Source organism: Malus sylvestris, chromosome 15 (assembly GCF_916048215.2).
Source record: "Malus sylvestris chromosome 15, drMalSylv7.2, whole genome shotgun sequence".
Taxonomy (NCBI): domain Eukaryota; kingdom Viridiplantae; phylum Streptophyta; class Magnoliopsida; order Rosales; family Rosaceae; genus Malus; species Malus sylvestris.
In genome coordinates, this window is record NC_062274.1 from 53,343,455 (window position 1) to 53,360,496 (window position 17,042).

The window sequence follows — 17,042 nt, forward strand, 5'->3', positions numbered from 1 at the left end:
CAAAAAAATTAGTTTAAGTCCTTAATTTTTCAATTAAAAAGTTCAGGGAGCAAATCGAAAGTTGGGTGATAATTCAGATGACAAATCGACAGTTTACTCTAAAATTTACATTCGAACAAAGAGAGCGACATACAGAAGGAAGAGAGAGAGAGAGAGAGAGAGAGAGAGAGAGACCACACGGGTAGAGAGTTGAGGTTCTGCAACGTGGCGACATGTGGGTCCAAGATTATTGGTCCCACAGGAAGATGCAATGGGACAGGACTAGTCAAGGTCCAGGCTGTCTTTCTTAAATTTTTTATATTATTTTTAAATTCGTCTAATTATTTTTAATTGTTTTTTAATAGAGCAACTACTATTTGCCTACACACTTTGTGTGTCTGAACACATTTTTTTAGAAAATGAGAATGAGAGGGAGGGAGAGAGAATATGGAGGGAGTGGGAGGTTTTTGTTTTTGGTTTTTTTTTTTTAATTTAAAATATTAGAGATATTTTAACATCATCTGTAGGTGAGGCTTCAATAAAAAAAAGTAAAATTTGGACATGTGAAATTACATTATTGCCCATCATTTTTTTGTGTAATAGCTGATTAAGTTGTCTTTTCACCTTCTTTTAATTGACAATTAGAGTTTCATTAAGTAATAGAGATTGGTAACTGTTAGACAAAAGAACATGAAATATATAATCATAATAGGTTTATAATGGATCTCATTCCCATAACTACCTTTTCAAAATTGAAATCCAAATTTAATTAAATGAAGGGTGGTGTATGGTGTACAAAAATCCGAGGAAACAGAAAATTGTCAAACTTTCGTCTTAAAAATTGGAGCGAAGACCTCAAAGTTCATGACTATTGTCAAATTTAATCTCTACAACTGTCAAAACTTCACGTTTGATCAACTCAACTCTTTAAAGCTATTCAGCTTATTTTTAAAACCTTCTTCAACGCAAATCTCCAAACAAACCCATCGATCCAATGTTTATAGCTCAGCTACTCCTTAGTATAATTTTATTTGATGGACTTTCAACTAAGTTTTCCTCTCCGAGGCAAAATGTTCTCCACTTAACCCAGTTTGGTATCATATATCACTAATCTGATTTAGCATTATCACAGTTTTCATTCTTACGTTCATATGTAATTCCTTTTAGTTGGCTCATAGTCTTTGCATTCTTTGAGGCAAGCATGACACATTGAAAACCCAAAAGTCCTCGGTCATTAAGGCATAAAAAATAACTTAACCGAACCAAAGTCTCAATTGTTTGATTTAGAGATCTCGCACAAACTTACAAAATCACCACACAAACACTATCTGTTGATAGCCTCTAACAGTGGCACGCATGCAATCATATTTCCTCACAAATCTTTCTCTTGGCATTGAGACTGAAAGAAATACTCGAGCCAAATCATGTGTTGGCACACTCAGCGGGACAGGTGTTTTGCGTGACTAAAGTATCCAAACGTCTTTGGAAACGGTGGAAACAAAATTTCAAAGGAAGACTTCGAGCAATTTCTTCTTCTGCTTTACCAGATCCTACCATCTCCCTTCAACGTACAATTCAATCCTAAATACCAAACAAAGACTTAATTTTGACGTGCAAAATGTACTAAGAAGAAATTCGTGTCTAACCCTTGAAATAAGCTCAACATGACCTTTCTGGCTGGTGGCGACTAACGAAGTCATTGTTGAACTTGAGCAGTCTGAACGCCCCTCGGATTACGGAGAGATTTTCTCATGTCACCGAACATGGCAAACATTTATTATACGACAATATAACTGGTATTAAATCTTGGTTGCATGAGAGAATCTCTCCTGATTATGGCTCCCCTCTTCAGCTCAATAATAACAGTAAGTAAATTACCATCACGACCTACTAGTCTACAACAATGGCGTCTTGGTGACAAAACCAAAGATTCAAAAGCAATCACGAAATTTCGCAACAGATTATCCGCGAAAAGCACTCTGTCACTGTCTTTATCTTCAAAGTCCAAACGCAGGAAACCCATATGAACCGAAACAACCTAGAAAGTCCTCGAGTATTTTCTAATCTCGTACATGATTGACGGTATGGACACTAGATCCTTGTTGAGAGCAGACCCACCAACAACCCTCTTTATGCAATCCGAGAGCCTAGTGTAATAGAGCAACAGCTGAGTCAATGCCGCCCTCAAGATCTCCATACCACACAAGAAGTTGCTGAAAGAAGTTATGACGTCTTTGTGCATCAGTTCGATTGCAGCTTTCCATCTACTTGCAAAGTCCTTCACAAGGGGCTCAACCTCCGCAACAGTTATAGGCCTCTCAGAACTAGCACTTGGATCCTCCGCTGATAAGGAAATTGTAAATAAGTACATTAATATAAAGAAACTAGAAGGGTTTAAGACGCCTAAGCATTATTCATCAAAATACTTACAAGCTCGGGTTTTAACAAACTTGATTAAATCGCCAAAATGCTCTAGTAGTAGTTCTTCCTGCAAGGAGAGAGAGGTGAAAGCTTAAAACAAAAGAAGCAAAGCAAAACCATATACCGTAAAGGGAAGAAAGAACACGAGAGGCTGTACGTTTGCGTTATTTCTCCCTTTCTCACCATTTTGATTACAATATACTGGTAAGTAAGAGGAAGCATTTGATTGGCTAATGGCTATAAAACCTAATTTCTTCTTAATTTAAAAACATATAATCTATAACCAATTAACTTCTCCTTAAAGCTTCCTGGGTGAATTAAAGGAAAGAACTGTTTCCACTGTTTCCACCGATGCAAATCGTTATCCCTTCCTATCTATGAAAAAGGGACCATTACTTTAATAAGTAAATTCGACTTTTATCAACTTAATACTTTTACTTGATATGCTTCCATTTACGTTCTTGTTAAAAGCTTCTAAAGAATATGCAAGCAATACCGAAGTTCCATATCAAATATGAATTAGAAAGATAAAATGTTTAGCTGACACCCGAACTCATAATGCAACCTTCAATTTGCACCAAAACATTATCTGCAAGACAGATAGCACGACCAGGCACTTACCACAAATAATGCCGTGTTGCTTTTCAGAAGTTCCTCAAAGTGCATTTGAATTTTACCACCTTCTGGATCAGCTTCCTAGTATTCAAATGACAAAAATTGTAAAAACAGCAGCTGCCAAAGCATGCAACTGATACAACTGAGCATGTTCAAGAAATTTTGCCAGACGCTTAAATTTCACCTTCATGTTGATATAGAATCTTTGATGTTCCTTTTCAATTTTGAAAAGACAAAAAAAAAACTAGAAACTGAGGTTACCTTCAACACAGCAATCGTCATATCATAATTGTTTATCAGAAACACAGTTTGTAGTTTTGGTTTTGGAAATGATTTAGCAAGCTTGATAAGCAAGTCGTCAATAGCCATTCTCAGCCGCTCCAAATTTAATTCAAGCTGCGAATCATGAATGGATAATTAAGCCCATGAAGTGATCAAGAATCTTCCTGAGCATTAAGTTTTTAAGTTCATTTTCTATATCTAACCTGCCCATCTCCATATTCCACATTGAGGTGGATAAGTGAAGCTGTAAATTCAGCATAACGCCTCATGACATAGTGAGGATGAACATCATCTTCCCACAATGTCTTCACATTTGCATTCCGCAGACTGTTTAGATGCAGGTCAAATACCATCTTAAAGCGAGGCCATAGGGCAATATTGACCTGTTAATGTTTCAAATCAGACGGTATAAGAGCCCAATACAAGCTGTGCTTTCAATATGATCCACTTGAAGAAACATAAGTCAATACTAGCAATTTGTAACTCTCTTTACATTTACCTATCGTCAACCATCTAAGAATACATGAAAATGCATGCAGAATGCAGATGATAAGATTAGAATGCAGACAAATTAAGGACACAAACCTTATCAAGGTATGAGTCCAAGCATGGAATACGCCGCCTAGACATAATTAGCTGCAAAGGAAGGAAAAAGAATCAGAAATAGAATATCTTCTAGCAAATGCACCACAGAACACAGGTTGAGGGTCTCATTAGAATGAGAATTGTCCAACACTTTCTGTTCAATATCTATAGCCAAGTGACATGCGGCAATGCCACATGGTATGCACAAGATGACTATGTCTTGAGTTTGTGGTACAAACTACAAAGTAAGAACACTTGCATCAGGACCAAACCAAGCAAAAAATGCAGACAATATGGAGGCCCAGAAAAGTCAACTGATATTTAAAACTATTTGGTTTATTTATATAAGAAAGTTAGAACCACAAGATTGATCCAGAGAAAGCACAAGGAATACAAGAAGCACAGACAAGTAGTCCATGAAACACTTCAAAAAACAAAATAAACACAACAAATTAATGAGAAAACCTAGACCAACATACAGACAACCAGGTTAAATAACAACTCTGGACATGATTAAACTCGTATACAAAAAATATGATCTTAGGAACTGGAACACTACCTGGTGCTGGTGTATTATGCGAATCATAAGCATTACCCCAATAGCATCGTAACAATTTGGAAGTATTGAATTGAAGTGCTCGTCAATTACAGAAAATGGGCCTGGCATTAAAAAACATTAGAAGTCATCAAAATGAGCCAAATTTTCAAAAAGAAGCACAGTGAGATCTTCAAAAGATCCAAAGTGATCATCTGAATCTAAACACAGTCACCAGTAATGCTTTAAAATTTGGGAGAAGTTCATGCACTTTGTACTTATAATCAGTATGCATTTTGCCAAAGATTTAACCATAAGAAAATGAATTAAGAATAGCTGTCAGATTTACCTGCAAAAATTTCATAAAATATGGATTCTTCACCAAAGAAATCATCGCAGAAATGATACCTGCATATAAGAGGGGAAAATTGTGAAAACAAATATCATTATTTGATCAATTTTCCATTAGCATTTTAGAAACCATCAATGAGGAGAAGAGGCAAACTCTAGCGTACTCGGAAGTAGCAGTATCCATAAGTAGCTTGTGCAAGCTCCTGAAGAGGACCTCGTATGGATACTTGATGTTGCTGGCTTCAGCTATATGTGGAATCAATGCAGGTTCCTCAATTTCCTGGTAGATAACAAAATTCAAACATGACATGTTTTTTTACATGCAAGATATATATAAAGAAAATGCCATTATAAGAAAACTAACAATAGCTGCCCATTACAAAATCATCATCTATCACATTTATACCAATTGAACATCTAAAAGTGGAGTATAAGACAAAGTATAACAATCCTTATTAAAATTAAAATACTCACAATTAAAGATGTCATTTGTCACAATACACTACATTTACAGTGTTGCCTGTTTTTAGACAGCCAATTCCAACCATTCAAAAGCTATTAAAGATATACTCATTCTAAGCTCCCAACAATTCCCATCTCAAAGACATTCAGTATCAATAGTACCAACAGGCCCAAAGAAGTTAAAGATCTCCTCAATTTGATTATGACAACAGATTTAAAATGTTGATCATTCTTCATTCATAAAGGCATGAATCATGATACAATGATCAACATAACACAAGAGCTCCTCTGTTGCTCCAGCCTATCTTGCAATTTTTATATTCTTCAACATATATAGCAGGCCGTTCTAACATGTAATGTCACACTGCTAATATAGTGGGACAAAAATGGCAACATTCAGCATAATAATCGCTATGCCATAAATAAGTTACACAGGTTGCATTAGTTTGTCGATAGTTTTTCGCAACTATTTTTACGAAAAAAAGGAAACAACCTTTTAGCAAAGATAATAAAGTTAGTATCATTTTCCCATGGGCTTGTATAAAATTGGATTAACGAGTTAGTTGCAGTAACAAAACCTTTAAAATTTTTCTCCTCTCCCCAAGGGCAAAGACAGCAGACCGGTTCTTCAGTGGTTCCCTTCCTCTTAAAAAGAGACTAGTGTTTCTAGTCTCAACACCAATTAAATCATTAGATGTTGCTATATCCAACTGTAGTTTCTCAAGTGCTTGAATGTAAGCGCGGAAATGTGCACTGAGAACCTGCAAAACATATAACTGAATTTCAATATCCTACATACATTATCCATTTTCTTTTTGCCCCATTTTTATTAATGGGAAAAGATGTGCCATTATCAATTACTCTTTACAATAGTATTTATAGCATAAATTATCCAACTCCTTTAATAAAGCTACATTAAATGTTAAAATGAGGAACCAAGGAATGAACTTCAAATATCAGAACCATGCAGAAAGGCCCTTTTATATGAAGTTACAAACCTTAGAATATTAAAGAAACAGGCCAATTGTGTATAGAGTATTGGTGGGACAAAATGTAAACAGTTTAAAACAAGGTAATGTATAAACATGCAGAAATAGAATAAAACAAAGTATTTGTACACTATTTCTATGTTGAAACCAAATTTTATAAAATAGAGAATATAGCATCAAATTTAATCAATCAACTAACATGTGAATAAATAAATTTGTGTTTTCTCTTATACCCCTCTTGTTAGGAGGTTCAAACATTAATTTCTCAGTAAATATGTGTTTTCTCTGCATATAGGTTTGCTTTTGAGTATTTAGCCATGGTTGCCTAGTTTTTGACTCCATTCTTTTCCATCACCCTCATTCTTCCGCTCTAAATTTCTTCATCAATTCCGTGTGTCTCTATTTATATTAAAACCTGTAAAATACATAACTAAAAAGTAAAAAGTCAGTCCCTTAACTCCCTCCTTCTACCTAACAGATCCTTCGCTTCATTCTCCCCTAACTTCCCCTTGCATCAGATATCATAGTACAGTTGCACAGGGCAGCTAAGTGTATCATCAAAACTCTGACCACCATGAGTTTCACATCTCATGTAAGTAGTTTTTTTTTTTTTTTTGGAATTTCTGTCCTCAAAATGACAGGAAGGCAATGCATAATTTGAATGTCAGATGATGCAATGAGAAAGGTCTTTAAAATTACTTGGCTTCCACTTAAAAAACAAGACTTTCTAAAGACTTTTTGATTAAGTTGGATACAAACTGGAAGTAAACATTTATAAAGCTTGTAATCTGCTAGTAAACATTTATAAACTGTGTAACCAGTACCCAAAAAGACAAACAGAAAAAAAAATAAAAAATTAAATTTGTGAAGCATTTTTTATGAAGTAGGATACTAACTGCGGTTAAACACTTATGCAGCTTAGCTTCGGCTTTGATGAAAGTATTATAGATCAATAAAATGTACAATCAAAATCACCTAATCCAGAATTGATAATAGAAGAAAACAGAGAGAATTTTAAGTTAAATGGACAAGGAGGTTGTGACACTCCCTGTTTATGTATGGTAATTCATCTAGCAGTATTCTAGTTCTTCAAGATCATAATTCAAAGAAGGTCATCAGTTTTAAAGCATTGACCTTGTTCATTGTGTCAATGTATGCTCCGCGAACCTCAATATATACCTCCTTGCCATGTTCCTTCAGGAAGGAAACAACGTACCTACATTGTCACACTGGAATCAGTCAAATAATAAATCAAACAGAAAAAATAAAATCATTCTGATAACAATATCTATACACACCTAATAGATACCAGCAGTTGCACCCGAAATAAACCCAAAACAGCATGCACATTTAACAGATACCTATGTTTGGTCGTGTTACACTCACACATTACTGGTACATGAGTGAATGCTATATTTATACAGAAACAATATCACCATGGAGAACTTGTTCTGAACAGCTCAAGGAAGACTATTTTTTACAATCATTAAGCACTACCAACACATAATCCAGAAAAAGGATAGTAGGATTGGGACACACATAAAAATGACACTTAGACTGTATAATCCAGTTTCTCCTAATCTTAAACTCATGGGACAATCAAATAGTTTCACAGCCTGATTTATCTCGTACGAACAAACTCATAAGTGAATCAGATTGTTTCCCGGCATCAAAATAATAAGCAACATAACTTTTTCCCAAATGAATCCTCTAATATCCCATGTAAATAGACCATTATCCTTAATAGTTGCTGCCACCATGAATATCAGCAACTGGGTCTGTCAATGGGTTGGTTCAATGATCTGAATTCAACTTGAATTTGATCCATTAAATTGTGATATTAATGGAAACCAACTAAATAGAATTGAGAATACAGTAAGAAACTACTCACTTGTACTTCAAAAGAACATTCTGCTGAAGGATCTGGATATTTGTTTTAGGTTTTCTCAATGCATAAAGCTTCTGAACAATGAAGTCAAACACCTGTGGAAAGATAGATAGACAGATGAAAACTCATACACTATGAATCTTTTGTAGAAGGGATGGATCATTGAAATTAAACAGCAGCATAACTTGACAACAACAACAACAACAACAACAAAGCCTTATCTACTAAGTGAGGTCGGCTGTACGAATCCTAGAACGCCACTACACTCGGTTTTGTGCCAAGTCTAAATCATGCTTTGACTGGTTTAAATCATGTGAAATTAACACTTCCAAGGAAATAAATGCAAAAGAGCTTGAAGACATAAGAAAGTGACCAATATTTTCAAATACTGATATAAGACCTGAATTAGTTCGATACCTAAGAAAGTGACCAAGTTTTTTACACACTGATATAAGAGAACCAAGAGTTAGCTCAAGATAATGTACTGAACAATGAAATAAAAAAGAATTCATTCTTTCGTACATTATTAGGGGAACACAATAGAACTCAAATACTAATCCATAACAACTACTAACAAGAATTCAACTGAAAAATTGTCTATATAAAATATGTCAGTTACCATCTACAGCACAGTTTTTTTTTCTCTTTTCAAATTTCAGCTTTTACTGACCATGGATTAGTAGTGTACATGAGGCTGTAACCATATCATAACTTCAAACAAAACATTGAGTGAAAAACCTGGTAGTCTAGACTAGAGACTGCGAAATCCCTCCCAATAAATTAGTTACTAGTTAGTAGACAAATATCTCAATTACATTGCTTCCCATATAGCAATGGACATACTCGCATGCACACATGTTTAACTGGCTAGGATGACCAATTTTTGTCAGAAGACACTAGATTTTACTCCTAAAAGGCGTTTACTGCTCTACTGACATAGATCAGGCATGTATGATAAGAACATACAATTACACAAGCAATTAGGTGATCAATATCAGACAGTTTATCTGGCAACTCTGGTACCAACCTTGGAAACTGCTTTCTGTCGGAGTTTTTCAAGCTCGGGCTGAACATCTTTTAGGGCTTTTGAAGTTTTAACCATAAGATCTACTTCTACAAACTTGAGCTTCTTACTTAGAATCTCTAAAGTTCTCATATATTCATCATTCACCTGGATAACAACGACATATTGAGCATGTTAACAGAAATGAAAGAAAGACAACACAACATAATACAAATTCAATATGCCAACTAAAGAACATGTTACTCTGCATTAAGTTTCACTTAACAAATGATACAGCTGAGATTGTGAGAAAACATTCTTATCAAGATTATAATGGCACTTTTTTATCATATACAAACAGAAAAAAAGTGAAAAATGATGATATTGCATTTACAAGGAGAAATTTAACAATTAAAAGAATAAGATATACCTCGCCTTCAACAATTATGTCTACCATTCTTGGAGGGACTATAATATCTTCAACAAACTTTGCCAATTTTGATTCTGCCACCTGTTAAATGAACATAAACCGGTCATTCATATAAGAAACAAGAAGCATATGGATAAGAAGCACACCAACTATGTCTATCATTATTTCACCTTAATCAATGATGATGATTTACAGGCATTCCATACCATACTATCTGCTAATCTAGTAAGAAATTTCTACAGATATTATTCCAACAATTTTATAACACAAACCAGCAAGCTACAGAGGAGCATGCCTCATCAATACTCAAAAGGTTAATTGTTAATTGAACTCAAAAGAAGCAAAGACATAGAGCTTTTTTATACAAACAAATGGTACCTTGCGATTCTTCAGCTTCAAACCCATGTCCATAGACTTCTCCTGGAGAATTTTGATGTCTGAACTTATTGAACCAATCTCTGACTGGAAAAGAATTCTTGACGTATTAATGACATTTATATAATATATGTTAAGGGTGAGGATAATTGACAAACAATCCCCTTAAAATTCTATGGTTTGTTGTATTTAATTAAGGATAGAGTGGCTGATTGCATGTTGTGCTTATTTTTCAGATGACTCCTTGTTCTCCAGTCTTATGCTTATGTTTTTAATAGAAGCTCTTGCTTTAAATTTTAAAAAAAAAAAACAAAATTGGAAATAAAATAAAATAAAATTTCAATGCAAGAAATTGAAGGTTAAGCAACAAGACTTGAGGAAACCTAATATGAAATTAATAAACCAAAGGAAAAGGAACAGGAAAAAGGAAATGGATATCATTTAAAATGCATCTAATATTGGAAATTTATGTGCTTTTGAGTTGTATCACAGCTGAAATGATACTAGTATTGTTTTCGTGCATAGTTGTGGGATAAAATAAAAATTTAGAAACCATTAGAAGAAACACATACTTTATTAATGAAAATCTGGAAAAAAAAATATAAAAGTTCATCTATCTAACATAACACCTTCAAAACTCAAATAATGGTACTATACATATACAAAGTATTTGCATGAAGCAAAACTTTATAAGCTGGTCAAAAGAAGGAATTTTTTTTTCTGTAAAGTAATCCTCCTAGAGATATTGACGAGGGTTTTTATTTGGGTAAATATGTTGATGTTAAAGAGTCATCATTAAATATATTTTCCGCAAACATAAGTGAGAAGCCAGAAGTCTTTCTATCAATATAAGCAAAAGAAGATACAGTCATCGTGTGAGTGAAAGCATGTAATGATTGTAAAACAGTAAAGAAGGGACCAATCTACCTGAAATCCACTCAGAAGAGTTTCCATCTGTGACAAAATGCTGTCACAATCACGAATTTGATCATGAAGAGATACCAGATTATCACTTTCTTTAATATAGTCCTGCAGTATTGCATAAAGGAAGATCCTAACGATCAAATTAATTATTCCAAGAACCTTATCCACTATATAGATATATATATATATATATAATTAATGCAGGAAACTACATGGGAGCCATGCATAAATGATTTTCACAAAAATTAATAATCATGCACCACAGAAGAAGCATTTATGCTGAAAACGACGATATTTGACAACATTATTTCAAAATGCACCAAAACACAACAGGATGAAACCAAAATCTTAACCCTTCATAAATTTTCACAGCTTCTTCCAAGAAAAATGAGTACCTCTTGAAAAGATTTGAAACACATAACAAATGTTTGATAACCAAAAGGAGAACAGTTCACCGTGAATAAACCTTGTTACAAGGTAAATATTGTAATCACAAAAAGCTCAAGGAAGTACACATTTCAACAGGAATATTAACACTATCTTATTTGCACATATTATGCACACAAACAAAGCTACTCAAATGAAACAAAAGAAAAAAAGGAACTATTATCACGATACCAATAACTCGATAAATCTGTTAGAAATAATTCAACTAGGGAATGCACATAAAATGGTAAAGAGAATGTGAGCGAACAAGAACCTGGATGGAGTCCAATTCAACTTGTCGTATATTGTTCTCAACCCCCTTTGTATGCTCCCGAAGTTTCGTGCCTTTAGACAATATGTTCGCAACTACCTATATTAGATGATATATGGTCGAAAGATTAATGCATTTTAGTGATAACCACAAGACAATATATTCCCAACTTTCTACATCAGATTCAGATGATAGATAAAAGAAATATTGATGCATTTGAGTAGTTCATCACAAGTAATAGAGCTACGAAATTACAAGGAAATCACTGTATTCACTATTCACACAAACTACACTTAAGTATTAAAATGGGATAGGTGTCCAACCACATGAATCCTTATGAACTAACTAGCTTATTTTCAAAATGTAAATAAAATCATATGAGTTCTCTGACCAGGAAAAAAATCACTTCCAGGCATTCCATTTGTCATGAGTTCATAAACTTCTCCTTAGTCAACAGATAATTACATTTCACAAGAACCATTTTCAAAACCTCAAAGCACAGAGAAAAGACCATTCTCTCTTATTGCAACAAACAAAATACCAATTAAAAGAAATATGTTGAAACCATGTATTGGAGCATTAAAGAGCATAGAAACTTGAATGTTACTCACATCATCGTGTTTACATTCTTCCAATTCTTGCTGCAGTCCTTCTAACGATATATCATCACTGAAAGGAGAGGAAAAAGTTACGATGGAATCATTTCTGAGATGAAGCACTTTCAGACTATAATTTGAAATTCTAGAATACTTATTCCATCTGTCATCAACATACTCAGCATAACATGTGGCCACGCCACACATGCATTTCAAGTAAGCAATTTAATTTGCACGCATAAACCTCTCCTAATTTTGATACACAGATAATAAAAATAAAAAATTCCATATAATATCTGTGCAGGCTTGTTTATCAAAGCACTTGTGAAAAGTGCCCCGTCAACATACACGATTGTCTGTGCCATCGCGTGTAAGAGGTTATAAATTTGTTTGTGCATGGCATTACTCATACATGGATGAATACCGATTCCTAGTGTAGCATCCGATAGCTGTTAGCCGAAATTTGACAATGCGAACTCAATACATCATCTACGTAGATATATGATATAAGCATATACCTGCTTGCGTCCTCCTCAACAGTCAAGTCCCCAACAAATGCACCCAAATCGAAAACCGTTTTCGGAGCATCACCATTGCTCACATCATAAGAGTCTCCCTGCAAGCACGCAAGCACAAAGCCCGCCAAATCGTCATTTAACACAATATTTTCAAAACTAGGAAGCAGATCATACTAATTAAGCTGTTGCTTCATCAAATTGAGCAATGTAAGGTTTACCTCTTTGTTGCTCGAAACGTAAGCCATGTTGATTGTTGAAGATCCAGAGGACCCCGGCGATGAAGAGAGGTGCGTCTCAGTATACACTGATTCCAGAGGAGTTTGACCGGAAACAAAGCTCCGGCGACGGTGAGGACCTCAATTCCTATAGGGATCCGTGAAATCGGGATTTAGAAAGAAACCAGACTACAAATTAAGAGCGAGAAGGAAGAAGGAACAAAGCTCCGGCGACGCAGAAGAGGAGAATCTGAACTGTAATAATGCGGCAGCATATGGGCGTCGGAGTGAAAGTCTGAACGTGGAGGAGGAGGACACAAGCTGAACCTTTTATAAGGAGGAGGAGAAAAGATAGACAATTCAGTGAATCCAACTTCAACAGCAACAACAAATGGATTACCGATAATAGGGCATTTTGGTAATAATATTAATTTTCATTCGATTCATATGAGTTAATGCACAGTTTATATGGTCCGTAGCTTTTATACTCTGATTCCAGACGATTTTAGCAAACAACTTAATAGGAATCTGGTTATAATTTATTCTTAATTTAATTTCTCTTCAATTCAATTTCTCTCAACTGATTACGAATTAGTAAATAGTTAGGAGTTTAAATATTTTGGAAGAGTTGTATTCGATTAACATGTCACATAAAGGGTGATTTTGTATAAAATCAATACAAAGTTATCATATTGATAGTAGATCAACAATATTTATGTTAATTATAAATAGGTCAATCATGTATTATGACACTTAAATGCATTTAAAATAAACAAAAATTACAAAATATGCCACTACAGCGGACATCCACTCCAACTAATACCCCATTTCTCATATTTTGGAATAGGTCAATACTAATCAACCATTGCCCCATTTCTCTTTTTTTTTTTCTTCATATTTTGGAATAGGTCAATACGATTCAAACACTGGAACGCAGTGTCTGTTTCTTAATTCTGTCTTTTACACTCGGATTCAAACACTGTGTTACAGTGTCCGTTTCTTGGTTCCCTTTTTTTCATCACTCACACGCCTTCTATGCTTCATTTTTCGTGCGACTCTTTATTTTTACATTTGGATTCAGACACTACAATGTAGGGGTGGGCACGGGTTGGGCTGGGCCCAAATTTGGAGGGACCAAACTAGACCAGCTTAAATAGGAAATAGGAAGGGCCGGGCCGGGTATTGCAAATCTGATCACTAGAACTGGACCTAACTTGGCCCGTTTAAAATGGGTCAATTATGGCCTTGGTACACGGGTCCTCTATTATTATTTTTTTCCCACCCAAACCCTTTAGCCGCCATTCAATTTCCCTTTCTTGTCGACTTTTGAGTAAGATAACGACAGCGACGACGATGATGATGGATGATCAGACGGCGATGATGGGGACGATGTTGAGTTTTGAACCGGCAGAGACACCACCCAATACTTGTTCGTCATTCAATCCATCATCATAGAAACCCCCTAAATTAGTAACCTTAGGCCCTAGAACAACACAATTGACCCCAATCCCCAAATCAAAAAACCCTAACCCAACCGAATCCCCAAATTCTGAAACCTTAGAATCAAACCAAATTCTGATCCAGGCCTTGAGATCATCCTTAAGATCTTCTCGTTGGGCTTGGCGACATCGACATGCCGTTATCGACGCAATCGTTCTCGATCACGTGCTTGATGGTCTGCGACTCCAGCGCCACCCCCTTCTCGACCTCGAATGACTCACCGTCCGAGCTCTTAAGGGTGTTCTTTTTCGACGACGACGACATGGTTGGTGACTGTGATAACGATAGTCTCGAAACGACGGTGCCAAACAGTGAAAATAGTGATTGGTGAGAGCCAAGTTTGATTTCTTTATGGTGAGGAGATGGGAAGAAGTGAGAGAGAGTTGTGATGGATAGTGATCAGTGATGTACATAGGGCCCCAGCTAAAAAATAAAATTAAAAAAAAATGAAATAAAGAAAGAAAACAGTGTAGTACAAATGTACTACCACTCAAGAAAACAAATGCAATTGTACTAATAGTGTAGTACCACTTAACCACAGCAGATATTTTGGTGAGAATAGGGAGAAACGGGCCCGGGCATTTTCTCAAGCCTTTTTGTCTTTACAAATTTCAAACTCGCCCCAAACCGCATGGAACTGGCCCACCTCGCGAGCCTAGTGCCCATTTGCCCACCCTCTACTGCAATGCAGTGTCCGTTTCCCTGTTCTGTTTGTCTTTTTTTACTGTTTGATTTAGAAACTACAGTGCAATGTCTGTTTCCTGGTTTTTTTTTTTTTTTTTTCTTTCTTACATTTTGATTCAGACACTGCAATGCAGTGTCTGTTTCTTGGTTCTGTTTTTACATTTTTATTCAGGACACTACATTACAATGTCCGTTTCCTAATTCTCTTCTTCTTTCTGTCATCGTTTCCACAATTCACGAAGTCTCCCTCAACCCATAAAATTACTTCTTTAAGACAATATAAATTTCATATCATAGAACAAAAGGAGATATAACCCATCAAATTAATCAAAACGCAAAAAGATTTCAAACCCAAAAGAAGAAAACATCAAAACCCATAAAATTCAACCCCAAATTCATCCCCCACAAATGCTCATCATGACTTTACCTGTTTTGGGCTCAACGAGAAGGCCTTGCCGGTGAAAGATAGCGACAATGAGGCGTATGTATTGAAATCATAGCTTTTTTGGTCTGATTTTTGGGTCTTTTTTCTCCTGCAGGTGGTGGCGGTGGTGTAGCGTCGTCGAATAGTCTCACCAAGAACAAGTTGCTAGATTGAGAATGGGAGAAGGTTAAGAGAGATCGACATGGTGTCCTGGCAAGGGAAGACGGAGTGCACGTAACGGCTTAATTGCACATTTCGCAAATCTAGTTGGCAGCTAGTTATGAGGTGGAAGAGAAAGGTCGCAGCATGTAATCACAATTTTTTTTTTAAACAAATGAGAGAAAATGAGAGAAGGGTAAAATACTAACTATGATAATGCCTTAAAGCCCATGTAACATTTATCATTAACCTATTCCTAATTAACAAAAATATATCATTGATTAAGTCCATAACAAAAATAAGCATTGATATATGACTAAACAGTAGTTTTTGTTGATCTTTGACTAAATTACCTTTAAATAAATTCATAGAAGTAAATTAGTGGCAGGTGGCCATTTATCACAATGGTGGAAAAATGTTAAGTTACATGACGACGTGAGTTCGAATATCGTCGGTGACTAATCTGACATTTAATTTAAGAAAATCTATCTTTTGACACAAAAAAATATATATATAACTATATTATTGTTTTATTAAGATTTAATTTTAAGGTATTTAAAAATACAAAAAATTTAATTAATATTTTAAATAAATTCATAGTAGTAAATTAGTATTCTATTAGAATTTGATTTGAAAATATTTTTAAAATACGAAGAATTTTAAGGGATTTGTAATTATTTAGACTTTAGGAAATAAGGCATTTAAGATTCTTAATGATTTTACATAATTCACAAAGGATTCGTTTGGAAGTATTTTTGTCACAGCCCGTCCCGAGATTTTCTTATTAAGGACGTGAAAGGACGAAAGTACCCTTGACGTTACTAAGGTAAGTGTTGTGACATGTTTTGAATATTTCCTACTCCCTAAGCTTTTGGAGAAAATAATTTAAGTTGGATTAATTTTGGATGGTATTTTTGTGTGGTTAGGGATTAAAATTGGTATGTATGGTTTTGGTTGGACCACATACACGCACAAGACCTCTCCCCTTCCCCTGTGCTCTCTCTCTCTCCGCCCTCACGACTCTCTCAGTCTCTCTTTCTCTCGAACCGTACGGACGAGACCAAGAACCCTCCAACTTTCACGGATCGACGCCAAAAATGTATGATTCTTCATCCTTTTAACCTCCTAAGTCGATTGGTGTTAGTTTTAGGACATGAAACGTTCGAAATCACGTGAAACCCGAACCTCCATTTTATGTCACTATTCATGCAATCGTAATATGTCGATTTTCAGGGAATTCTAAGCTTGTAGTAAGCTTAGTGAGGTCCCAAGGAAGCTCGGAGTGCTTCGTTTGAAGGTTTTGGACGTCGGGATCACCAGATTCGACTTTGGTCAGTTTTTGTGGGATTTCTCCGGTGAGATTTTGTAGTTTTTAGAGCTTTAAACTAGTCTATCGTGAAACTACATGTT

The 17,042-nt window shown here is 35.3% G+C and overlaps 1 protein-coding gene across 1 annotated transcript; it reads right to left on the reverse strand.

Annotated features, from left to right (window-relative positions):
• Positions 1-1,723: 1,723 nt before the first annotated feature.
• On the reverse strand, positions 1,724-13,241 carry LOC126603901 (vacuolar protein sorting-associated protein 52 A-like). The gene is made up of 20 exons (XM_050270921.1): positions 12,869-13,241; positions 12,651-12,748; positions 12,148-12,205; positions 11,540-11,635; positions 10,843-10,944; positions 9,919-10,002; positions 9,541-9,621; positions 9,135-9,278; positions 8,111-8,202; positions 7,354-7,435; positions 5,809-5,991; positions 4,933-5,048; positions 4,767-4,825; positions 4,442-4,542; positions 3,883-3,933; positions 3,501-3,680; positions 3,277-3,411; positions 3,022-3,096; positions 2,410-2,467; positions 1,724-2,322 (listed from the first exon to the last, which is right to left on the reverse strand). The coding sequence occupies exons 1-20, from the start codon at positions 12,893-12,895 to the stop codon at positions 2,018-2,020; spliced, it is 2,127 nt and encodes a 708-aa protein (XP_050126878.1). The 5' UTR covers positions 12,896-13,241; the 3' UTR covers positions 1,724-2,017.
• Positions 13,242-17,042: the final 3,801 nt, after the last annotated feature.